Genomic DNA, 27,256 nt, shown 5'->3' on the forward strand with positions numbered 1-27,256 from the left:
TTGTGGGAGAAGCCTTTGAGAGTGATAAAGTGGAGGGAAGATAAGGTATCGGCTCCTAACTGCCATGTTACAGGCTGTGTGGAATAGAACGTTGAGGTTTTGTAGGCAAAGTAATAATTATATTATATTATATACTGATTTAGAAGTCCAGTACCTATGAGAACCTCTCTGCCACTCCAAAATTATTTAGATATGCAAAATCAGGATAACACCAGACCTGCAGAGATCCTGCAGATCCCGCCCAGAAATGCCATATTTCAGTGTTTGCACATGGGAGCAGTTGGGAGGTACAGTATGCATTAGGAAGAGACACCAGGGTTCTTTGGTTGGAAGTAGAATATTACATGCAAAAAACTTATTAGAGCCAACATAAGCTGAGTAATGTGGGCATGCATGCCTGGTGACAATTTCTAAAAGAAGGGTAAGGAGAAGCATCCATTCACCTGAACAGAAGCACAGTGGACATGGATACAGTGCATGCTATTTAATACTAATGGGATGATTTTGGAGTTGGGGGCTTGCAGCTCTGCATTGATATTGTGAGTTGGGTACTGTAGGATTCATAGCAGAGGAAATGCCCCAGGCAGCGACAGCTGTAAATCTGGGTCTGGAATCCCAGCACACTATAATTGGTGAACAGTAGGACGAATACGAGAGATTTCCTATTAACACTTCTTATTCATTTATACTGGTTATAAATATCACTTATTTAGATTTCCAGACCTTTTCTCTGTATGCGATTGCCCATGCGTGGAAATATATAAATTCCAGAACAGATCAATATTATTTCTCCGATATTTAAATGTAAAGATGCCAGTCTTGTATAGTTTCATAAGATTGAGACGGGACCTCTGATTGGTCAACCCTAAGTTGATTGGCTTGGCTGCGAGTCCTGCCTGTTCAGCTGCTGCAGTCAGTGCACACCTTGGTCCTGGGGAGTTTTGAATATACAAAGAGATTGGGCTTCACTCCTCCAATTGGAAACATGCTAACTGGAGGAGAGGGCATACCTATAAAGCACCAATTGCATAAGCTTACCTGGCATGCTGGATCTTATGGTCCCACAAATGCTATCAATACACTGTAGCATGTGTGTTATTTTTGTCCTACAGTATGCTGGCATTGTTAACTGAATGGGTGATTTAGCTGTTTATATGACTGATGTTCAGCGCTCTGGTCTTTCTGTTTTGGCCAATGTAATGTCACACGTTTCATTTAAATCGGCGAATAGATGAGAAGAGCATTTATCTCGGGAACTTTCATAGTGCAATTTGTTTATGTAAAATGACTAAAGGTCTTATATGTGATGTGCAGGACTTGGTGAGTGAGAAGCTGAAGATGCAACAAAACAACAATGAACTGGAAAAATTAACCCATGAACTGGAAAAGATTGGGCTAAATAAAGAACGTCTCTTACACGATGAGCAAACCAGTGATGATAGGTAAGCGGAACCGTATTTCTTAAGTACATTATACAGACCTATACACTTACAATGAAGCTTTAACTACTGGATGGTTGTTCCACCTTGCTGCACAATCTTTAGGGAGCACAAACTGTGAATGGAAACTGTATTACCAGGCCATGCATACAGTAATAATGACATTATTGTCCTTTGTGACTTAGGAATCAATGTGCGAGTAGTATGCTTAGATATGATGTAGCCGTCATCTGTCATGTGACCTGTACGACCGTTTCTAATAATGAATTAGAAGACAGGAAACCATGGAGCAGAGTCCTACGTAAATCCACTGTACAAATAGTGGTGCAGTCACTTTGAAGGGCGATACAGCCTGAAGTACACATCAGTCATGCTTAATGTTTAGCCATAGTACAGGCCAGTAAAATAGTGGACTTGAATCGGGTCTTTGTTTGGGGGTGGTTTGATGTTTCATTACAGTTTCTCCCAGAGCTAAACACCAACACAACACACATGACTAATGGAGCGGAATGTGGTTCTGTGCCGAAATGCTTGTTTGAACCATCGTGTTTGGAGCACAGCTGTTTGCAGAATGTCTTCTTGATTGCACACTTACTAGACACTGCAGAATATGCTCACACAACATGGGGAATACACAGTGATGTCAGCAGAAGCATAGTATACTACTGATTATGAAAAGCCTTTGGGGGAGAAGTATCAAACCTTGGAGAGAGATACAGTGGAGAGATAAACGGGGACATTTATCAAAGCTTGAGCAGATATAAAGTACCAACCAATCAGCTCCGGTTTCCCGGGTAGACCCCCGCAGCCCGGAAGAGTGTACAGAATGGGTAGCTAAATAGGGCAAAATCGAGGTGGGGGCAGGGCTTAATGACGTGATATTATGCACATCGCGTCATTGATGCTCCGCCCCTATGCAAATACCGACCAATTGCGATATTTTCTCTTGCAGTGGTCGGGGCCTAATGATGCCATTGGCTCGGTCCCGCCCCCGTCACAGCCCACCTGCTTCTCCTCTCCGGGTATCTCCCGGAGAGGAGAAAAGAAATGTAGGTAAGTATAATCAGCTCCCAACTGTCATTTTTCAAACACAGATGGCGACATGTCAAGTAGGAGCTAATTGGTTGGTACTTTATCTCTTTCCACTTTATCTCTCTCCAAGCTTTGATAAATCTCACCCAAAGTAGAAGAAGCCAATCGGCTCCTAACGGTCATTTTTCAAGCACAGCCTGTAAAAGGGCATTTAGGAGCTGATTGGCATTTACTTTATTTCTTTCTACTTTATCTCTCTCCGGGGTTTTACACATCACCCCCTTTATCCTTTAAGCCCAATTCCCAACTGGAAGAGCTGTGAGGGTTAGATGGTAGCTCTGTAGTGGTTCTACTACAGGTGTTGACGGCCCAGAAAAGAGATAATCAGTAGCGGCACTGCAGTGTTCCGTCAGCTCCTGTTAGCAAGTGACACAACGCTTACGTTCAAAATGTTCTAGGTCATGAGTTTTGCCGTTCAAGAAACTTTGACTCTCCCTACAGAGCTGGGTGCAGAGGCATGGTGGGCGAAAATCAAGCCGCTATGCTCGGTCAGATGGTAAATTTGACCATTCTTAAAGAAATGAAAGGATACTAATAAAACAGATACATGCATTCTGTACTGCACCTACTATGCAACGGCACCATGGGTGGGATGTAATGAAGTCCGTTGGGGCGGCCGTGCGAGATGCCGGCCGAACTTGGACGTTATTTTAAAGGGGCAATTATTTACAAGGCTAAACTATGCCTTGTAAATGATTGCCCCTTTAAAAAAAACATCCGAGTACGGCCTGGATCCCGCATGGTGCCAAACTCGGACTTCATTACAGCCCGGCCCATATCTGCAGTGCATGTAAGTGGGAGAAGCAGCAGAATATGTTAGGAATTAATGGTTTGTGTTACTAGATTGTGTTTCATCTTATTCTGAGGTTAATGAGAATGAATATGTTTCTGTACTGCACACTGTTGCCTGCTAAGACTAAGCTCATCATGGCTATTTAATAGGTTGTCTTTATGCACTGCCTGACTTTGCCATATGCAATTTTCTCTGACTCGTGAACTTTGAGATACTTTGTAATTGTCTGAAGCCGTTAATAAGCGCACCTGTTCTTCCATCCTGGTAAGCAGCAGATACAAGCTTCTGGAGTCGAAATTAGAGTCCACATTAAAGAAGTCTCTTGAAATTAAAGAAGAAAAAATTGCTTCTCTGGAGGCTCGCCTGGAAGAATCGACTAATTTCAATCAACAGCTTCGCCAGGAACTGAAAACTGTGAGTTAATGTTACGCAGTGTAGAATAATACAAAGCCTGGGTGCAGACATTTGCCCTCATTCCGAGCTGATCGCTTGCTAGCTGTTTTTAGCAGCCGTGCAAACGCATAGTCGCCGCCCATGGGGGAGTGTATTTTCGCCTGTGCAGTAGAGCGGCTGCAAACACATTTTGTGCAAAACAAGGCCAGCCCTGTAGTTACTTATTCTGTGCGATGATTGCTGCGACGAGTAACACGGTAATGATGTCAGATACCCGCCCGGCCACGCCTGTGTTTTCCCAAACACTCCCAGAAAACGGTCAGTTGTCACCCAGAAACTCCCACTTCCAGTCAATCTCCTTGCGACCGCAAGCGTTGCTAGAACCTGTGCAAAACCACGATGCTCTTTGTTCCCGTACGCTGTGCGTGCGCATTGCGGTGCATGCGCAGTTTATCCGTTGTTTTAAAATGATCGTTACGGAGCGAACAACCGCAACTAGCGATTAACTCGGAATGAGGGCCCTTGCCCTAGGAATGCAGCATTACATACGCATTAAGTGCAAGGACCCCACTGCTAATATATGCCTGTTACCCAGCATTACACAGGCATTAGATGCAAGGACCGCCACTGCTAATATATGCCTGTTACTCAGCATTACACAGGCATTAGGTGCAAGGACCCCACTGCTAATATATGCCTGTTACTCAGCATTACACATGCATTAGGTGCAAGGACTCGCCACTGCTAATATATGCCTGTTACTCAGCATTACACAGGCATTAGGTGCAAGGACCCCACTGCTAATATATGCCTGTTACTCAGCATTACACCCCCATTAGGTGCAAGGACCGCCACTGCTAATATATGCCTGTTACTCAGCATTACACAGGCATTAGGTGCAAGGACCGCCACTGCTAATATATGCCTGTTACTCAGCATTACACAGGCATTAGGTGCAAGGACCCCACTGCTAATATATGCCTGTTACTCAGCATTACACCCCCATTAGGTGCAAGGACCGCCACTGCTAATATATGCCTGTTACTCAGCATTACACAGGCATTAGGTGCAAGGACCGCCACTGCTAATATATGCCTGTTACTCAGCATTACACAGGCATTAGGTGCAAGGACCCCACTGCTAATATATGCCTGTTGCTCAGCATTACACAGGCATTAGGTGCAAGGACCTGACTGCTAATATATGCCTGTTACTCAGCATTACACACGCATTAGGTGCAAGGACCACCACTGCTAATATATGCCTGTTACTCAGCATTACACAGACATTAGGTGCAAGGACCCCACTGCTAATATATGCCTGTTACTCAGCATTACACACACATTAGGTGCAAGGACCCCACCGCTAATATGCCTGTTACTCAGCATTACACACACATTAGGTGCAAGGACCCCACTGCTAATATATGCCTGTTACTCAGCATTACACACACATTAGGTGCAAGGACCCCACCGCTAATATGCCTGTTACTCAGCATTACACACGCATTAGGTGCAAGGACCCCACTGCTAGTATATGCCTGTTACTCAGTATTACACAGGCATTAGGTGCAAGGACCCTACCGCTAATATATGCCTGTTACTCAGCATTACACACACATTAGGTTCAAGGACCACCACTGCTAGTATATGCCTGTTACTCAGCATTACACACACATTAGGTGCAAGGACCCCACTGCTAGTATATGCCTGTTACTCAGCATTACACACACATTAGGTGCAAGGACCCCACTGCTAATATATGCCTGTTACTCAGCATTACACAGGCATTAGGTGCAAGGACCCTACCGCTAATATATGCCTGTTACTCAGCATTATACACACATTGGGTTCAAGGACCACCACTGCTAGTATATGCCTGTTACTCAGCATTACACACACATTAGGTGCAAGGATCCCACTGCTAGTATATGCCTGTTACTCAGCATTACACACACATTAGGTGCAAGGACCCCACTGCTAGTATATGCTTGTTACTCAGCATTACACACACATTAGGTGCAAGGACACCACTGCTAATATATGTCTGTTACTCAGCATTACACAGGCAATTAGGTGCAAGGACCCCACTGCTAATATATGCCTGTTACTCAGCATTACACAGGCATTAGGTGCAAGGACCCTACCGCTAGTATATGCCTGTTACTCAGCATTACACAGGCATTAGGTGCAAGGACCCTACCGCTAATATATGCCTGTTACTCAGCATTACACACACATTAGGTGCAAGGACCCCACTGCTAATATATGCCTGTTACTCAGCATTACACACACATTAGGTGCAAGGACCCCACTGCTAATATATGCCTGTTACTCAGCATTACACACACATTAGGTGCAAGGACCCCACCGCTAATATGCCTGTTACTCAGCATTACACACGCATTAGGTGCAAGGACCCCACTGCTAATATATGCCTGTTACTCAGCATTACACAGGCATTAGGTGCAAGGACCCTACCGCTAATATATGCCTGTTACTCAGCATTACACACACATTAGGTTCAAGGACCACCACTGCTAGTATATGCCTGTTACTCAGCATTACACACACATTAGGTGCAAGGATCCCACTGCTAGTATATGCCTGTTACTCAGCATTACACACACATTAGGTGCAAGGACCCCACTGCTAATATATGCCTGTTACTCAGCATTACACACACATTAGGTGCAAGGATCCCACTGCTAGTATATGCCTGTTACTCAGCATTACACACACATTAGGTGCAAGGACCCCACTGCTAGTATATGCTTGTTACTCAGCATTACACACACATTAGGTGCAAGGACACCACTGCTAATATATGTCTGTTACTCAGCATTACACAGGCAATTAGGTGCAAGGACCCCACTGCTAATATATGCCTGTTACTCAGCATTACACAGGCATTAGGTGCAAGGACCCTACCGCTAGTATATGCCTGTTACTCAGCATTACACAGGCATTAGGTGCAAGGACCCTACCGCTAATATATGCCTGTTACTCAGCATTACACACACATTAGGTGCAAGGACCCCACTGCTAATATATGCCTGTTACTCAGCATTACACACACATTAGGTGCAAGAACCCCACTGCTAGTATATGCCTGTTACTTAGCATTACGGCTGAGCTGGGTGGGCGCATGTAAATTCCCGCCCAGTTTGTGATGTCAGTCACGACAGATCGGGCAGTGTGTATACACAACACACTGCCCGATCCAGCTGTAGTTATATCTGCAGATCCACTTATCTACAGATATATCTTCCAGTGTGTACCCAGCTTTATTCTCCAATGGAAATGATTTTATGATATTTGAGGATTTATGGGCGATTGTATTTATAATTATAAGGTGATGAGTCTCCTTGACTACAACTTCTATCCTTATAATTCAAGTGGGTAAATAAATATATGTGCACTAAGGTATTAGTTCAGTTAGGGACACTGGAGGCGAGTTGCTATTGTGACGGCGTATAGATACCAGCAGTGGCAGCGGAACTCACCGCCCTCGTGGACAGATCTTACCCCAGACTCGCTGCTTTTTGTTTGAAGCCCTATGGGCCTATATTCAAGCCTCCCAGGAAGGCTGCAGTTCTCATCATTCAGTGGGTGTTGATTGCCAGGAAAATAGAAGCCGAAACTGTATAAACATTATATTATAACCGTGTGTAATTTCAAATAATCTCGCCTGTTGCTCATTGTGCAACTATAACCGGAAATGTCCACCTTGCCTATACGTTAATTGTAAATTCTACAGGTATCGGATAAGAGCCCCTGCAGTTCAGGAGACACTGTCTGGGTATTAGACCCCTGACGTTTTTCAATGTATAAGGAGCGGAGGGTATATATTAAAATGTTTTTGGGAGATGTTCTCCTAATTTTAGGTATGTACGACTTGCTTGTCATGTTGCATATTATTTATCCATTTTCTCACTATATGTGTTTTCTATTTCTTTAGGTGAAAAAAAATTACGAAGCTCTTAAGCAGAGGCAGGAGGAAGAGCGACTGGTGCAGAGCTCCCCTCCCAGGCCGGGAGATGACAATGTACCTGTGAGTAAGTGGGAGAGGGAGAGTCAGGAGACCACCAGGGAGCTGCTGAAGATCAAGGACCGCTTGATAGAAATAGAGAGAAATGTAAGTCACTGGTGGGGCATTCACCCTGTACTTATAGTGCCGGATGGGTCAAATGTTTTGACTACAATTATACATACATTAGAGAAGTCATGGTGGAATATAGTAAAATAATAATAGTTCTTTTTGGCCCATTTATGTCCCCTATTAAAGTGATACATTGACTTCTGATAAATATAGTAGTTCAGGCCAAAATATGGCTGCTGCTGTGTCTAAGTGATGGGTACACATGAAACCATTCCTATGCTGTTGTGTGTCTTTCAGAATGCTACTCTGCAGGCAGAAAAGCAAGCGCTAAAAACGCAGCTCAAACAACTGGAATCGCAAAATGACAACTTACAAGCACAAATCCTCACCCTTCAGAAACAAACCGTTTCACTTCAGGAGCAAAACACAACTCTACAGACACAAAACGCCAAACTGCAGGTAACTGGTCGTACATTTACCATGGGAATTGCTTCACTCTCTTCAATACATAGAGAGCATTGATGACAGTGGGGCATTTGTATTAACCTGGAGAAGGTATAAGGAAGTGATAAACCAGTGATAAGTGCAAGGTGATAAAGGCACCAGCCAATCAGATCCTAACTGTTAATTTACATATTGGAACTGATTGGCTGGTGCCTTTATCACCTTGCGCATATCACTGGTTTATCACTTCCTTATGCCTTCTACAGGTTAATACATCTGCCCCAGTGTTTCCAAAAGGACTATGGGGGAGATGTATTAAAGGAAACCTTCGAAACTGAACAAGTGTAGAAATTACCGTAGGGCAGTGGTTCCCAAACTGTGTGCCTAGGCACCCTAGGGTGCCTCAGGACACTTGCAGGGGTGCCTTGGATTGGTGGTCAAGAAGCAATTCAAATATTTATGGTCAATGTAATAGGCAAAGCCAGTGCTGGTGTCTTCCAATCATAAATTATGTGGACAACCAGAAGTGGATCCTGTCCCTCACCACATAATTGAACCTAAGGATGATATATAAGTACATTTTACATAATTAAATATTTTTTTTTAAATTTCTCAATCAGAAACTTTTGGACTAGGGGTGCCGTGAAAAAAATATTCTGATATTCTAGGGCGCCGTGACTCAAAAATGTTTGGGAACCACTGCCATAGGGACCAATCAGATTCTAGCTGTCATTTATCTAGTACAGTCTATTACATGGTAGGTAGAAACTGCCCTGTTCTCTATAGAAAGTTACACATCTCCCCTTATATGAATTAGAAATATTACTACAAAGTACTCATGGGAGTACTACTGGGAAGTATAGTAAGAACAAGTCAGTAAGTTGTCCAAAAACTGAATTATGTTTAAAACATTTGTGGGCCCCCCCAAAAAACCCTAAAGTTAACAAACTCTTAAAGACAAATAAAATAACAAAGTTTCCTTCTACTACTACAAATGAAAATATTTGAAATGTACTTTGTGGTCATTGGGAGGAGCATAGCAGGCTACCTATGGGGGATGTCCAATTAGACATGGGTTTTACCATGTGGGGAAAATTCGCAGTTTAACGCCTGGAGCTAGTCAAATATTCAGCCTTTTCCCTGCGCAGGTAATATATGCTAACCAATAGATTTCACGTAAAGTTCTAGGATCTATGGGTTTCCTGACGTGTTAAACCCAGCTGGTGCATCGACTGCAGATTTTTCCTTGCAGCTCCTGAGGTTGCCAGGAAAATCATTGCACGGGGGCTACCAGACCTAACTGAATAGTTCTGAGTCAATATTTAGCTAATTGGATAGGCCCCTGTCTTAAATGGCTATGACTATGTTCAAATGGGTTGGGCACAGGATCCCGACAGTCGAGGGTGCAAACAGTCAGAATCCCAACACTTTTTAGAAGGTAAGCTAACCCTAACCCTTACCCTCCCCCTAACCCTCACCCTCCCCCTAACCCTCCCTACCTGCAGCCTAATCCTAAAGCTCCCTGGCATACTTATGTTCGGGATTCTGGATGTCAAAATTCTAGCATCAGGATTGTCAACTGTGCCGAGAGTTACGACGTCGGTGTTCTGACTGCTGGCATCTAGAGTGCCGGGATGCCAACTACATCCCATTCCAAAATAACTGACAAGAGACAACAGTAGCTTGTATTTCACTGTATTGCAAATGTAAATGAAATGCCAAATATCTCCAGTTCTATCATGATACTATGGGGGAACTGTGAAGTGGAGAAATTGCCCATAGCAAACAATGAGTTTCCACCTAGAACTTTATGCACTATACTTAAGAAAAACTGCATATAAGCTGATTGGTTGCTACGGGCAACGTCTCCACTTGTTCACTCTTGAAAGGCTTGATGTATCGCCCCCTATGTTCTCTCCTAGCCCACTTTATAAACCTAGATCTTCAATATGATTTATTGTGCTTTTGTGTTCACTATGCTCCGTTTTAAAACCGCAAAGTGCAGCTTTCGAGACGGTAACTGTATATTCTGGTTTCCCAATGACATCATAGGTTGAAAACTCCACTCTGAACTCACAGAGCACCTCACTAATGAACCAAAACTCCCAGCTCCTCCTTCAGCAGTCCAGCCTGGAAACGGAGAATGAGTCTCTGGTGAAAGAGCGAGAGGAGCTTAAATCAATGTATGAGTTACTGGTGAAAGACCATGAGAAACTGGCGCAGGTCCACGAACGCCAAGCTGGGGAGTATGAGTCCCTCATCTCTAAACATGGCTGCCTGAAGTCCGTGCATAAAAACCTGGAGGTGGAGCACAAGGATCTTGAAGACAGGTATCTCCTTGTGTTTGCTGATGGCTAGTGCTTGTTCGGAGACATTGAGCAGGGGTGTATCTACCAGTGATAAATGGAATGCAAGTGCTGCTTAGCATCTATAGGAAGCCCGCACATTATAATGCCGCAGGCAGCCTTGTGATGGACTGTGATATTATATACTCAGCTTTACATGACATCTTGTTCCTACTTTACGGCACTGTGAAATCATACATGCATGGCCATGGAGGCTCATGAGCAAATTTGTGCTTTCTATATACAGTGATATTAATGATATGGGAGGGGCGTAATAAATTCATGCGCTGCTTCTAGTTACAGGTTTTATATTCATTATAGGAAGTGAGAAATGCTCATAAGCGAGGAGGGGGCTCTCTATTGCTTCAGACTTAAACCAGTCCACATAATCGAAAACCTATTGCAATGGAGCGCTGGAGGTGAATAGCTTGTGTCAGCTCTTGTGACTACGCTCTTAGGGCCTGAACCATAGTTGCAGGCAAGTCAGCAGCCGACACAGCCGCATTGCATGCTGGGAAATAACATCTTCACCTGTATTCAGATTGGCCACATTGTTGTTATCCACCTGCTTGTGGAAGTAGTCACCATTGCTGTCAGTGAACATCTGCTGCAACCCTACACCTGGTGCAAGAGACTACTCAGAAATCGGATGGATCGCTGTGCGCGCTCAGCTCTGATTTGTCTGCAGTTCTGCCTACAGGCCCAGGACACACTCTCTGAACATTTAGTCAAAGGGTGAATGCCCAGTTACACCCATTCAGCAAGCAATTCTTAATCGCCCATAATTGCACAAGCTCGTCTCGGACACATGCGTAGTGTGAATTCTGCAAGACTTGCGTGCAAGTGTAAGTCACTCCCTTACTGTTTTACTACTACTCGCAACAGGTGTGCCCTCTTCCAGACCACCGTGACTGAGGGGTCTATTTACTAAGACTTAGATGGAGATAAAGTGGCTGGAGATAAAGTACCAGCCAACCAGCTCCTAAATGTCATTTTTTAAACCCAGCCTGGGACAAGGTATATAGAAGCTGATTGGCTGGTACTTTATCTCCGTCCAAGGCTTAGTAAATAGACTCCTAAATTTCATGTTATAAGATCGCCCCGCATGCTATTTGGCTTATCCAGTTATCATGACTGCCAATAATTTTAAATTGAGTTCCCTTTGGGCAAATATTCATATACCCCACGGAATATTCCAATGTTAGATTCAGAAAGTTTGTCATACCCCCCATTTCATTTCACAGTTACCCAATATATATATTTGCTGGGATGATTCCCAACATAGTTTTCAACGGAAGTGACTTGAGAGTAATATATAGTGATTTACAGTTAATTCATAGGGTTGTAGTCACCATCCTGGCGGTTGGGATCCCAGCGATCAGCATACTGACGCCGGGATCCTGGCCACCAGAATGACGGCAAGGGGTCCAGGACTATTCCCACTCGTGGGTATCCTGTACCTGTGGCGAGCCCGCAGGGGGCTTCGTTGCGCTCCCACGCCTGCCGGTATTCTCACGCAAACCTAAACAAAATTCATATAGTGACTGAACTGAAGACCGTACCAGGAGCAAAGGGGTCACATGACAGAGAAACCATTACTCAAGTTTGTTTTTTGAAACGCGCGAAACTCAACCAAAGTGAGGCAGCCTGTCTCCGAGCAACTCGCAAATGAGGATTTCAGAAGGAGCTGATTTGTTTACAAAATGTTGCACTGACCTTACCGTAAATCGCTCTTAATAATGAATGTGTTTAATTGTGAATTTACAGTAAATGAGAAATATAGAGTCTGACACTGCAATGCTTCTGTTACTTAAAAAGTGTAGTATAACCTTTTGATCCTTTTTGTTCCTAACATATTAAAACCCCAGGCAACTTTTGAAAGTAGAAAATCGTAGTAGTACCTAGATTACTTTTCTCATTCCTGACACAGACCATCTTAATAAAAAAAAAAAAAAAGAAGACTAATCTGGTGATTGCTATTTTTAATTGGAGAAGATTTGTTTGCGGTAACTATTCCTGTAACCGTAGCTCAGACATTTTAAGATTTGATACAGCTGGATATTATATGAGGAGCGTATGGATGTGTGTCAAGGGGGTGTGGTATGGAGGGTCGACAGTGTCTAGGTTGACCACTATTGGTCGACAGTAACTAGGTCGACTGGGATTCTAGGATGACAGGGTTTCTAGGTCAAAAGGTCGACATGAGTTGTTGTTGTTTTTTTTTTTTGTGTTGCTTTCTCCGTACAGTGACGGGGAACCCCAATTAGTGCACCGTGTCCCCTCGCATGGCTCGCGCTCCGCTCGGCACAGCTTACTATTCCCAATCGTAGTTCATGTGGATTGTTAAGTATGAAAAACTTCAAAAAAAGAAAAAAAATGTGAAAAACTCATGTCAACCTATTGACCTGACAACCTAGAACATGTCGATCTAGTTACTATCGACCAGTAGTGGTCGACCTAGAGACCAGATATTGTGTCAAGGATTTATAGTGGGATGGGACAGCCATAGACTGAGCAGAATGTTTTGAGATTATCGTGTAAAAGGTCAGCGCTCTATTATATAATCAGTCAGTGGTCACACAGTGTCTGTGACTTTAACATGCATAATCATTATTAATACTCATGCAGAGCTTAAAACTGTCACGAGTGTTTGCCAAAAACAAGAAACGGCTCTGTATTTTCATTTCCCGGAGTGTGCCTTGTGTTTCGGCCAAATAAAGCATTTTGCCTTTGATTACTACTTTGTTGGGAATGAGCGTGATCTTGTAGACAAGTGCCCTATTATTCCCGTCTCTCTTTGGCCTCTTCATGAGGACTTCCAAAAAAGGGAGCCGCAGTATATCTGTCTTGTAAAGAAAACATGAAGAAGTAACCCTTATGAGAAATGCCTATTTTCCCTGTAACGTAGAGGAGTCTTTTATGATTGTGTCAGATAATGTTACACACAGTTGCATTAATTGATAACGGAACATAATGTCTTCTAGATACAACCAGTTGCTGAAACAAAAAGTGCAGCTAGAGGACCTGGAAAAGGCCCTTAAGGAGGAGCAGGGAAAAATGTTTCAGGAAAACAAACAGCACGAAATGTTATCTTCAGACTATCAGAGACTCACTGAGGAGCACGAGAGGTAATTATTGGCTTTTACACTTTATTCATTACCGCTGATGATTTTAATGGAGTAGTTTTGCAGATTTGTGATGTTACGATAAGAAGCCATAATTTCTCTGGAAGAAGAGGCTGCACGGTGTCAGGTCCGTGGCCTTCCACACAGAGGTGGCTCTGCATTTGTTTTCCTTTGATGTACAATGACCCCACCCTTAATGTTTTTTTCTAAGAAGGACATAGCCTAATATTCGCCATACCTCTAGTGGACATATTGCAGGACAGGTGGATGAAGTCCAAAGGGGGTATTCAATTGTTTAAAAAGTCAGTTGGGTGTCTGTTTTTTCCTATCTAATAAACAGGCAAAAACAGACACCCAAATGACTTTTCAAACAATTGAATATCCCCCCGAAGTCTTGATACGTTACTTATGCGGGGATTGCCATACCATGACTATCCGCATGAGGCGCTGCTCATACTAGGCCTGGACAGAGATAAAGTAAGAGCCAACCAGCTCCTAACTGCTGTGTTGCAGACTGTGAGGTCTATTTACTAAGCCTTGTATAGAGATAAAGTGGATGGAGGTAAAGTACCAGACAATCAGCTCCTAACTGCTATTTCTCAAATCAAGCCTGAGACATGACAGTTAGGAGCTGATTGGCTGGTACTTTATCCCCGTACACTTTATCTCTATCCAAGGCTTAGTAAATAGACTCCTGTGTTTGAAAAATTACAGGAGCTGATTGGCTGGTACTTTATCTCGCTCCACTTTATCACTCTCCAAGACTTGCATCTGTCCCATAAAGTGAGATTATAAAGGACAGGCTGCCACCAATGCTTTTAGCACAAGTAGTGTTCCCAGGGCATAATTCTGAGTTGATCGCAGCAGCAAATTTGTTAGCAGTTGGGCAAAACCATGTGCACTGCAGGGGGGGAGGGCAGATATAACATGTGCAGAGAGAGTTAGATTTGGGTGGGGTGTGTTCAAACTGAAGTCTAAATTGCAGTGTAAAAATAAAGCAGCCAGTATTTATCCTGCACAGAAACAATATAATCCACCCAAATGTAACTCTCTGCAAATGTTTTATCTGCCCCCCCTGCAGTGCACATGGTTTTGCCCAACTGCTAACAAATTTGCTGCTACGATCAACTCTGAATTACCGCCCTAGTTACCAATTATAGTAACCTTACAACAAAAACAACATCTATGAAAAAACTATTTCTGCTGCTGTGTACACTGGGCTCCACAGGGAATGACATTGGGGTGTAGGGTAGGATCTTGATCCGAGGCACCAACAGGCTAAAAGCTTTGACTTTCTTCCCAGAATGCATAGTGCCGCCTCCTCTATAACCCCGCCTCCGTGCACAGGAACTCAGTTTTGTAGTTGGTGCCATGCAGTGCAGGCATACAACAGGGGGGCTGCTCCAGCAGCCCTGAGAAGAGCTTTTAAAGTCAAAAATGAAGACTTCAAGGGCTGCAGCAGAGGCACTGTAAGTGTTAGATGTCAGTCAGACATCTCCTACTGCAGCTCCATCACCTCCCCCGGTGGCGCTGTACACTCCCGCGCCCTGGTTGCCGGGTACCTACAGCGGAGGCTCTGGTTTCTCTCAAGTTAGTCACACACACCACCGCTGCTCTCCAGGATCGCGTGGCCGCACTCAGGGAGGAGGTAAATGGGTCCATCAGACGGGACCCGCTGGAAATCGCGATCCCGCGTGACCGGTGGGAGGCGGGCCTCGCGCGCTGGCGTGGACACTGTGGCAGTACAGGGACCCCACTAGACCACCAGGGCAAGGGCACAGGTCGGTTTTTGTTAAAAAAAACATTTATTATCTAGCTCATAGTACTCGGTGGTGAAGTCCAGCAGGGGGATAAGGCTTTGACCTGTAGCCCCTCCCCCAGTCCCAGGGCACCATTTAGATTAAATATTCCCACGCTGGCGCAGCATCTCTCTCTCTCCCTGTCAGCGTTTGGGCGCCATTATAGCAAGCATAGCTGATCCTGGGACTGTTTGGGCAAATCTTCCTCTGTAAAGCCGCCTGCATGTCAGCGCTGTGCATTGTACAGGACACTTAAGTATTTTACATGTCTGCTGACAGTGTTAGTTAAGAAAGAGTGCATTTAGTCAGGGTTATATAGTACAAGTACCCTGTGATATACATCCAGTCTTTACTGTGCATTGTTATATCTATTGAGTGTATAGCTATACTTAGTACTACTTTGTATTGCTAGTTCAGTGCAGTTTTATTGCATGTCATAATTTCTGCATTGTATAATGTGACTATGTGTGTGTGCATATAGCTGCTGTGTGACCTCCATTTCGTGTATCTCACTCAGATTGCTATCCCTATATTCTGTAACCTGAGGGGGCTAAGTGTGTCAGGTTTATCATTTAATATAGGTATTTCACAAGATATACTCAGTGTGTATTTTCCTCTGTGATTTTTAGTCACCGTATACCTCTTGAATTCCCTGTTTGTGCTGTTACACTGCACAGGGGGTTCTTGTCAGGTATTGTGCTGCTGATATTGTACTGGGTTGCCCTGCATTGAGCTTTTGAATATGTCAGCTACAAAGGGCAATGGTGCTGGGGCTGATCCCACAGTGTGTGGTGGTGACGCTGCAGACACATTTGAGGAAAATATAGCAGCTGAGGGTTCAGGTTCTGGGGGCTCCTTACCCCCCAGTGGGATCGTAGCAACGGGGGTTCAAAATGACCTGCCTTGGGCTACTTTCTCCACGCTATTGAATACGCTAGTAACTAGACTAACGCCCCCTATGGGACCTCCTGTGCCGGTACAACCGCTTATGGTCCCCGCGGTTAACCCGCCATGGGCAGATCAACTGTCTGCTCAGTTACAGCAATTGAACCAATCACTGACTACTCAGAAGTCTAACCCTCGCCCGCCTAAGACCAAGGGGTCCTCTAAGCGGGCCATTACTTCCTCACAATCCACCAATGTCCCAGACACCTCGTCTGATGAGGATGGCGTTTATATTGACCCCACACATTCTGATCCTGATGCTTCTGATGGGGAAGCTGTTTCACAGGTGGATGTTCCTATCAGGCTAAGTCTTCAAATTACTGATGACCTGGAGCCTGATGCTGCCCTAAGAAACTGGACAGATTTAAACGTCAGAAAGTGGTTAAACAAGTTTTACCTCATTCTGATCATTTAGTTGACATACGTCAGGAGTCCTGGGAAAATCCAGGAAAGAAATTCACACCTCACAAAAAGATGCTGGCTCGCTATCCCCTCGCTGCGGAGCTAAGTAAAAATTGGGAAACACTCCCGCCAGTGAATTCGCAGGTGGCGCGACTGGTGGTATCCTCCGCTCTGCCGGTAACTACCGTCACGTCTCTGAAAGAACTGACGGATAAACGTGTGGAGGGTTGTTTAAAGGCGATTTACACCCTAGCAGGTGTTGCGCATCGGCCCACCATTGCAGCGACATGGGCTGCAGAGGCTATTGAAGCATAGGCGCAGGAGTTGGAAGCTGAGATGTCTTCCAACGCTTCTGATCATGCTAGACAATGCTTATTGTATATTGTCACAGCTTCTCATTACATTAAAGAGGCGGCTTCTGATGCCGGTATTCTGGCGGCCAAGGCTTCTACTACGTCCATTCTGGCTCGCCGGATTCTATGGTTGCGGTCCTGGTCCGTGGATCTGGACTCTAAGAAAACCCTGGAGGTTCTCCCTTTTCGGAGAAGACCTCAACAAGTTAGTGGCTGACTTAGCTTCTGCTAAAACAGCTTGTCTACCTAGTACTGCTCCTTCGGTACCGAAGGCTAAGAGTACTTCCTTTCGCTCCTTTCGTCCTTCAGGGAAAGCAAAGGGTCAGGCGTACCCGAAACAGGCTCGCACTTCCAAACCCAACAAGCCCAAACCCAAACGGGCCTGGGCTGCCCGTCAGCCTGCTTCCAAGACTGACAAGCCTGCCGCATGACGGGGCAGGCCTCCCTCTGGGGGATCCCAGGGTGGGGGGCCGACTTCTAGGGAATACCCAGGAATGATTGAAGACCACTTCCGATGCCTGGGTACGGGAAGTCGTCACTCGAGGTTACGCCGTATCCTTCAAAAATCGTCCCCCTCATCGATTTTGCCTGATATACGTCCCTTCGGATCAGGTGAATGCAAAAACTCTTCATTTGGTGATACAGTCCCTCCTGGACACAGGAGTGGTAGTACAGGTGCCTCTGGCTCAGAGAGGCAAGGGGTACTATTCACCGCTGTTACTAGTTCCGAAACCGAATGGGTCCTCCGGGCCCATTCTCAACCTCAAGTCCTTGAACAAACTTGTGAGGGTCTCCAAGTTTCGTATGGAAACTCTTCGCTCTATTGTTCTGGCCTTGTACCGGGGGACTATATGGTCTCCCTGGACATACAGGATGCTTACCTGCATATTCCCATTGCAATTACGCATCAGCAGTACCTAAGGTTTGCAACCTCCATTACCAATTTCGGGTGTTACCTTTTGGTTTGACCACGGCTCCGCGAGTCTTCACCAAGGTCATGGCGGTAATGACGGCTGTACTCCGCCGTCAAGGGGTCAGGATCCTACCGTACCTGGACGACTTGTTGATCCTGGCAAATTCCCCAGAAATTCTCCTATGCCATCTGGATTTGATTATACAGTTTCTGCGAGCCTACGGGTGGCTCATCAACTGGAAGAAATCTTCCCTGGTTCCTGCTCAGAGCATGGTGCACCTGGGGGCGTTGTTGGACACTCACAACCAGCGGTTGTTCTTGTCTCAGGAGAAAGTCCTGAAGCTTTAGGACAGGATTCGATGCTTCCTATCTTGTCCGCAAGTGTCGATGCATTCGGCAAAGTAAGTGCTAGGTCTCATGGTGTCGGCTTTCGACATAGTGGAGTACGCTCAATTCCATTCCCGCCCTCTGCAGAAGCGGATTCTTGCCAAGTGGGACGGCCTGCCTCACCGGATCAGGTCTCAAATGATCTCCTTGTCTCCGCAGGTCCGTATGTCACTGAGCTGGTGGCTTCAGGACCAACGATTGAGCAGGGGTCGTCCCTTCTGGATCTCCAACTGGGTCCTGCTGACGACGGATGCCAGTCTGAGAGGTTGGGGTGTGGTGTTGGAGCAACACTCCCTTCAGGGTCGGTGGACCAAGGAGGAATCTCTCCTCCCAATAAACATTCTGGAGTTGCGGGCGGTGTTCAACTCATTGAACTTGGCCCAGCATTTAATACAGAACAGACTTGTTCAAGTACAGTCGGACAACGCCACCACGGTGGCATACATCAATCATCAAGGTGGCACTCGAAGCCGCATGGCAATGAGGGAAGTATCATGGATTCTTCAGTGGGCGGAACGCCATCTGCCAGCCATATCGGCAGTATTCATTCCGGGGGTCTTAAACTGGGGAGAGGACTTTCTCAGTCGTCAGGACATACACACCGGAGAGTGGAGCCTCCATCCAGAAGTGTTTCAACTCCTCGTGGACAGGTGGGGCCTTCCAGATGTGGACCTGATGGCATCTCGACACAATCACAAGGTTCCGGTCTTTGGAGCAAGGACAAGGGATCCTCTAGCAGCGTTTGTGGACGCACTGGCAATTTCATGGAACTTTCAGCTGCCATACGTGTTTCCTCCGGTGTCACTCCTGCCCAGAGTAATAAGGAAGTTCAAGCAAGAAGGAGGACTCCTACTTCTGATCGCACCCGCGTGGCCCAGACGGCATTGGTTCTCAGACCTTCAGGGCTCTCGATAGAGCGTCCCCTTCTACTTCTACAGCGCCCAGATCTCCTCGTTCAGGGCCCCTGTGTATATCAGGATTTAGCCCGGTAGGCTTTGACGGCGTGGCTCTTGAAGCGTCCGTCTTGAGGGCCAAAGGATTTTCTGAGGCGGTCATTCAAACCATGTTGAAGGCCCGGAAACCGGCTTCTGCTCGGATTTACCATAGGGTCTGGAATTCTTACTTTGCTTGGTGCGCATCTAACAATCATGACGCTTACAAGTTTAGTACGGCCAAACTTTTGGCCTTTCTACAACAGGGCCTGGACTTGGGTCTTCGTCTGGCCTCCATCAAGGTTCATATTTCTGCCTTGTCGGTTTGGTTCCAGAGAAAAATTGCGACTTTACCTGATGTACATACGTTCACTCAGGGTGTGTTGCGGATTCAACCTCCCTACGTCCCGCCTGTGGCCCCTTGGGATTTGTCGGTGGTTTTGGAGGCGTTGCAAGGGTCTCCGTTTGAGCCTCTTGAATCTGCAGACCTTAAGTGGCTTACTCTTAAGGTATTGTTTCTGCTGGCTATTGCCTCTGCTAGACGGGTGTCGGATTTGGGTGCCTTGTATTGTAGGTCACCATATCTGATTTTTCACTGTTATCGGGTAGTTCTTAGAACACGTCCCGGGTATTTACCTAAGGTGGTGTCTTCTTTCCACCTTAATCAGGAGATTGTGGTTCCGGCCTTTGCCTCTCCTGAATTGTCTTCCAAAGAGCAATCTTTGGATGTGGTACGGGCTCTCCGTATCTACGTGAAGAGAACTGCCTCCATCAGGAAGTCGGATTCTCTCTTTGTTCTGTTTGGTTTTCACAAACGTGGCTGGCCTGCTCACAAGCAGACCCTGGCCAGATGGATTAGAATGGTGATTGCACATGCTTATGTACAGGCTGGCCTTCCAGCTCCTGCTACCATTAAGGCCCATTCTACTCGGTCGGTTGGACCTTCTTGGGCGGTCCAACGTGGTGCGACCCTTGAACAATTGTGCAAGGCGGCTACGTGGTCCTCAGTGAACACGTTCATAAGGTTCTATGCCTTCGATACTTCCGCCTCCCAGGATGCTTCCTTTGGACGCCGGTTTCTTGTGCCCGCTACAGTGCATCCCCTCCCATAAGGAACTGCTTTAGGACATCCCTAATGTCATTCCCTGTGTAGCCCAGTGTACCCCGCAGCAGAAAACGAGATTTATGGTAAGAACTTACCGTTGTTAAATCTTTCTGCGAGGTACACTGGGCTCCACAGGGCGCCCACCCTGACGCACTTAGCTTCTTTGGGTTGGTAAGGCATTAGCCACTGACACTTTCTCCTGTCGTGAGAGTGTGGTATATGTGGCTACTGGCAGTTGTCTCTTTTGCCTGCTACTGCATTGGATTGGTTAACAAAAACTGAGTTCCTGTGCACTGAGGCGGGGTTATAGAAGAGGCGGCGCTATGCATTCTGGGAAGAAGGTCAAAGCTTTTAGCCTGTTGGTGCCTCGGATCAAGATCCTACTCTACACCCTAATGTCATTCCCTGTGGAGCCCAGTGTACCTCGCAGAAAGAGATTTCTCTGACGTCCTAGTGGATGCTGGGAACTCCGTAAGGACCATGGGGAATAGCGGCTCCGCAGGAGACTGGGCACAAAAGTAAAGCTTTAGGACTACCTGGTGTGCACTGGCTCCTCCCCCTATGACCCCCCTCCAAGCCTCAGTTAGATTTTTGTGCCCGAACGAGAAGGGTGCACACTAGGGGCTCTCCTGAGCTGCTTAGTGAAAAGTTTAGTTTTAGGTTTTTTATTTTCAGTGAGACCTGCTGGCAACAGGCTCACTGCATCGAGGGACTAAGGGGAGAAGAAGCGAACTCACCTGCGTGCAGAGTGGATTGGGCTTCTTAGGCTACTGGACACCATTAGCTCCAGAGGGATCGAACACAGGCCCAGCCATGGAGTCCGGTCCCAGAGCCGCGCCGCCGGCCCCCTTACAGAGCCAGAAGCAAGAAGAAGGTCCGGAAAATCGGCGGCAGAAGACATCCTGTCTTCACCAAGGTAGCGCACAGCTCTGCAGCTGTGCGCCATTGCTCCTCAGCACACTTCACACTTCGGTCACTGAGGGTGCAGGGCGCTAGGGGGGGGGCGCCCTGAGCAGCAATAAAAACACCTTGGCTGGCGAAAATACATCACATATAGCCCCCAGGGCTATATGGATGAATTTTAACCCCTGCCAGATTACACTGAAAAACGGGAGAAAAGGCCGCCGAGAAAGGGGCGGAGCCTATCTCCTCAGCACACTGGCGCCATTTTCCCTCACAGCTCCGTTGGAGGGAAGCTCCCTAGCTCCCCTGCAGTCACTACACTACAGAAAGGGTTAAAAAAGAGAGGGGGGCACTAATTAGGCGCAGTATAAACAATACAGCAGCTATAAGGGGAAAAACACTTATATAAGGTTATCCCTGTATATATATAGCGCTCTGGTGTGTGCTGGCAAACTCTCCCTCTGTCTCCCCAAAGGGCTAGTGGGGTCCTGTCCTCTATCAGAGCATTCCCTGTGTGTGTGCTGTGTGTCGGTACGTTTGTGTCGACATGTATGAGGAGGAAAATGATGTGGAGGCGGAGCAAATTGCCTGTAATAGGGATGTCACCCCCTAGGGGGTCGACACCTGAGTGGATGAACTGCTGGAAGGAATTACATGACAGTGTCAGCTCTTTACAAAAGACAGTGATTGACATGAGACAGCCGGCTACTCAGCTTGTGCCTGTCCAGACGTCTCATAGGCCGTCAGGGGCTCTAAAGCGCCCGTTACCTCAGATGGCAAATACAGACGCCGACACGGATACTGACTCCAGTGTCGACGGTGAAGAGACAAATATGACTTCCAGTAGGGCCACACGTTACATGATTGAGGCAATGGAAAATGTTTTACACATTTCTGATAATACGAGTACCACCAATAGGGGTATTATGTTCAGTGAGGAAAAACTACCTGTAGTTTTCCTGAATCTGAGAAATTAAATGAGGTGTGTGATGAAGCGTGGGTTTCCCCCGATAAAAAAACCTGATTTCTAAAAAGTTATTGGCATATATCCTTTCCCGCCAGAGGTTAGGGTGCGTTGGGAAACACCCCCTAGGGGGGAAAAAGCGCTCACACGCTTGTCAAAACAAGGGCTCTACCCTCTCCTGAGATGGCCGCCCTTAAGGATCCTGCTGATGGAAAGCAGGAGGGTATCCTAAAATGTATTTACACACATACTGGTGTTATACTGCGACCAGCAATCGCCTCAGCCTGGATGTGCAGTGCTGGGTTGGCGTGGTCGGATTCCCTGACTGAAAATATTGATACCCTAGATAGGGACAGTATATTATTGCCTGTAGAGCATTTAAAAGATGCATTTCTATATATGGGTGATGCACAGCGGGATATTTGCCGACTGGCATCAAGAGTAAGTGCGCTGTCCATTTCTGCAGAAGAGGGTTATGGACACGACAGTGGTCAGGTGATGTGGATTCCAAATGGCATATGGAAGTATTGCCTTATAAAGGGGAGGAGTTATTTGGGGTCGGTCTTTCAGACCTGGTGGCCACGGCAACAGCTGGGAAATCCACGTTTTTACCCCAGGTCGCCTCTCAACATAAGAAGACGCCGTATTATCAGGCGCAGTCCTTTCGTTCCCATAAGGGCACGTGGGCAAAAGGTTTCTCATTTCTGCCCCGTGACAGAGGGAGAGGGAAACGGCTGCAGAAATCAGCCAGTTCCCAGGAACAGAAGCCTTCTCCCGCCTCTGCCAAGCCCTCAGCATGACGCTGGGGCTTTACAAGCAAACAGGGAGGCAGTGTTGGAAGCCATTCACAAGCTGTATTCCCAGCAGGTGATAATTAAGGTACCCCTCCTGCAACAGGGAAAGGGGTATTACTCCACACTGTTGTGGTACCGAAGCCGGACGGCTCGGTGAGACCGATTTTAAATCTAAAATCTTTGAACACTTACATACAGAGGTTCAAATTCAAGAGAAGGGGACTACATGGTGTCTCTGGACATCAAGGATGCTTACCTTCATGTCCAAATTTACCCTTCTCACCAAGGGTACCTCAGGTTTGTGGTACAGAACTGTCACTATCAGTTTCAGACGCTGCCGTTTGGATGGTCCACGGCACCCCGGGTCTTTACCAAGGTAATGGCCGAAATGATGATACTCCTTCGAAGGAAGGGAGTTTTAGTTATCCCTTACTTGGACGATCTCCTGATAAGGGTAAGATCCTGGGAACAGTTGGAGGTCGGTGTAGCACTATCTCAGGTAGTGTTGCGACAGCACGATTGGATTCTCAATATTCCAAAATCGCAGCTGGTTCCGACGACTCGTCTTCTGTTCCTAGGGATGATTCTGGACACAGTTCAGAAAAAGGTGTTTCTCCCGGAGGAGAGAGCCAGGGAGTTATCCGAGCTAGTCAGGAACCTCCTAAAACCGAGCCAAGTCTCAGTGCATTAATGCACAAGGGTTCTGGGAAAAATGGTAGCTTCCTACGAAGCAAAGCCATTCGGCAGATTCCACACAAGAACTTTCCAGTGGGACCTGCTGGACAAATGGTCCGGGTCGCATCTTAAGATGCATCAGCGGATAACCCGGTCACCAAGGACAAGGGTGTCCCTCCTGTGGTGGTTGCAGAGTGCTCATCTTCTAGAGGGCCGCAGAGTCGGCATTCAGGACTGGGTCCTGGTGACCACGGATGCCAGCCTGCGAGGCTGGGGAGCAGTCACACAGGGAAAAAATTTCCAGGGCTTATGGTCAAGCCTGGAGACATCATTTCACATAAATATCCTGGAGCTAAGGGCCATTTACAATGCTCTCAGCTTAGCAAGACCTCTGCTTCAAGGTCAGCCGGTGTTGATCCAGTCGGACAACATCACGGCAGTCACCCATGTAAACAGACAGGGTGGCACAAGAAGCAGTCAATGGCAGAAGCTGCAAGGATTCTTCGCTGGGCGGAAAATCATGGGATAGCACTGTCAGCAGTATTCATTCCGGGAGTGGACAACTGGGAAGCAGACTTCCTCAGCAGGCACGGCCTCCACCCGGGAGAGTGGGGACTTCACCCAGAAGTCTTCCACATGATTGTAAACCATTGGGAAAAACCAAAGGTGGACATGATGGCGTCCCGCCTAAACAAAAAATTGGACCGGTATTGCGCCAGGTCAAGGGACCCTCAGGCAATAGCTGTGGACGCTCTGGTAACACCGTGGATGTACCAGTCAGTGTATGTGTTCCCTCCTCTTCCTCTCATACCAAAAGTACTGAGAATTATAAGACGGAGGGGAGTAAGAAATATACTCGTGGCTCCGGATTGGCCAAGAAGGACTTGGTACCCGGAACTTCAAGAGATGCTCACGGAGGACCCGTGGCCTCTACCTCTAAGAAGGGACCTGCTCCAGCAAGGACCCTGTCTATTCCGAGACTTACCGCGGCTGCGTTTAACGGCAGGGCGGTTGAACGCCGGATCCTGAAGGAAAAAGGCATTCCGGATGAAGTCATCCCTACCCTGATCAAGCCAGGAAGGATGTAACCGCAAAGCATTATCACCGCATTTGGCGAAAATATGTTGCGGGGTGCGAGGCCAGTAAGGCCCCGATGGAGGAATTTTCAACTAGGTCGATTCCTGCATTTCCTGTAAACAGGAGTGTCTATGTGCCTAAAATTGGGGTCCATTAAGGTTCAAATTTCGGCCCTGTCAATTTTCTTCCAGAAAGAACTAACTTCAGTTCCTGAAGTTCAGACGTTTTGTAAAAGGGGTACTGCATATACAGCCTCCTTTTGTGCCTCCAGTGGCACCTTGGGATCTCAATGTAGTTTTGGGGTTCCTAAAGTCACATTGGTTTGAACCACTTGAGTCTGTGGAGTTAAAATATCTCACATGGAAAGTGGTCATGTTGTTGGCCCTGGCCTCGGCCAGGCGCGTGTCAGAATTGGGGGCTTTGTCCTGTAAAGGCCCTTATCTGATCTTCCAGACAGAGCGGAATTGAGGACTCATCCTCAATTTCTCCCTAAGGTGTTTTCAGCGTTTCACGTGAACCAGCCTATTGTGGTACCTGCGGCTACTAGGGACTTGGAGGACTCCAAGTTGCTGGACGTAGTCAGGGCCCTGAAAATATATGTTTCCAGGACGGCTGGAGTCAGAAAATCTGACTCGCTGTTTATCCTGTATGCACCCAACAAGCTGGGTGCTCCTGCTTCTAAGCAGACTATTGCTCGTTGGATTTGTAGCACAATTCAGCTTGCACATTCTGTGGCAGGCCTGCCACAGCCAAAATCTGTAAAAGCCCATTCCACACGGAAAGGGGCTCATCTTGGGCGGCTGCCCGAGGGGTCTCGGCTTTACAACTTTGCCGAGCAGCTACTTGGTCAGGGGCAAACACGTTTGCTAAATTCTACAAATTTGATACCCTGGCTGAGGAGGACCTGGAGTTCTCTCATTCGGTGCTGCAGAGTCATCCGCACTCTCCCGCCCGTTTGGGAGCTTTGGTATAATCCCCATGGTCCTTACGGAGTTCCCAGCATCCACTAGGACGTCAGAGAAAATAAGAATTTACTTACCGATAATTCTATTTCTCATAGTCCGTAGTGGATGCTGGGCACCCATCCCAAGTGCGGATTGTCTGCAATACTTGTACATAGTTATTGTTACAAAAATCGGGTTATTGTGGTTGTGAGCCATCTTTCCAGAGGCTCCTCTGTTATCATGCTGTTAACTGGATTCAGATCACAGGTTGTACGGTGTGATCGGTGTGGCTGGTATGAGTCTTACCCGGGATTCATAAATCCTTCCTTATTGTGTACGCTCGTCCGGGCACAGTATCCTAACTGAGGCTTGGAGGGGGGTCATAGGGGGAGGAGCCAGTGCACACCAGGTAGTCCTAAAGCTTTACTTTTGTGCCCAGTCTCCTGCGGAGCCGCTATTCCCCATGGTCCTTACGGAGTTCCCAGCATCCACTACGGACTATGAGAAATAGAATTATCGGTAAGTAAATTCTTATTTTAGCAACGGTTAGTTCTTACCATATATCTCGTTTTAGTAGTACCAATGAGTCTTTATCGCTCCTTGTAACTGTCCAAACTTAGTGGTGGTGTTTTCTCCTTTAGTTCCTCCTCAGTCCCTCCCTCCCACACACCCAATATGTCTGCATCTGAGATACAATTACCATTTGTTTCTGTTCTCTAGTTAATAGTAAATATGACATGACCGACTTTCTATGGTCCACTGAGATAGTTGTGGTGAGATTAGCTGCCCTGACTCATCAGCAGTTCACCACCGAGCCGGCAAGGGGTTTTGTTGCGCTCGCGCCTCTCCCCCCCTCGCTGGGCATCTAAAAGCCGGGATGCAGGCGTCTGTATGGAGAGCGCCGGTCACCCATACCCAACCCCACATGGACTACGACTGGAAATAGTAAACTTGCACAAAGCATGGCGAGCAAAGTGGTACCCTAGTAGAGCATGTTTGTGGCAGAAAAAATAAAATAAAATTGTATCTACCTTTTTTCTGTTGACCATTTCCATGTCAACATTTTGACCCTGTCAACCTTTTCTACGGTCTACCTTTTCCAAGACGACCATTAGTGGTCTATTGACGATTGATTTAAAAAGTCTATTGACTGTAGACCTTTTTAGTGTAGGTCTAATAATACACACGCGTTTATGATAACTCCCGTCTCTGCGATCAGTGAGATGGAATAAAGAGAACAGGATCATTGTCGTGCCTAAGGCACTCTGGGGGTTGCCAGGTCACGCTGTGTGTCTCGGTACAGCTGATGCTTCTGTAAAACCATTACTTTT

At 46.6% G+C, this 27,256-nt stretch overlaps 1 protein-coding gene across 9 annotated transcripts in view; it reads left to right on the plus strand.

Annotated features, from left to right (window-relative positions):
- The window catches only part of CCDC88A (coiled-coil domain containing 88A), a 320,350-nt gene that overhangs the window by 226,350 nt on the left and 66,744 nt on the right, over positions 1 to 27,256 (plus strand). For all 9 annotated transcript variants that reach the window (XM_063918618.1, XM_063918617.1, XM_063918621.1 and 6 more), the window contains exons 16-21: positions 1,315 to 1,442; positions 3,597 to 3,738; positions 7,678 to 7,854; positions 8,116 to 8,277; positions 10,315 to 10,592; positions 13,592 to 13,735. In XM_063918618.1, coding sequence (XP_063774688.1) covers positions 1,315 to 1,442; positions 3,597 to 3,738; positions 7,678 to 7,854; positions 8,116 to 8,277; positions 10,315 to 10,592; positions 13,592 to 13,735 — 1,031 coding nt within the window. The remainder of the gene's footprint in view (positions 1 to 1,314; positions 1,443 to 3,596; positions 3,739 to 7,677; positions 7,855 to 8,115; positions 8,278 to 10,314; positions 10,593 to 13,591; positions 13,736 to 27,256) is intronic.

The sequence above is a fragment of the Pseudophryne corroboree genome, chromosome 4 (assembly GCF_028390025.1).
Source record: "Pseudophryne corroboree isolate aPseCor3 chromosome 4, aPseCor3.hap2, whole genome shotgun sequence".
Taxonomy (NCBI): Eukaryota; Metazoa; Chordata; class Amphibia; order Anura; family Myobatrachidae; genus Pseudophryne; species Pseudophryne corroboree.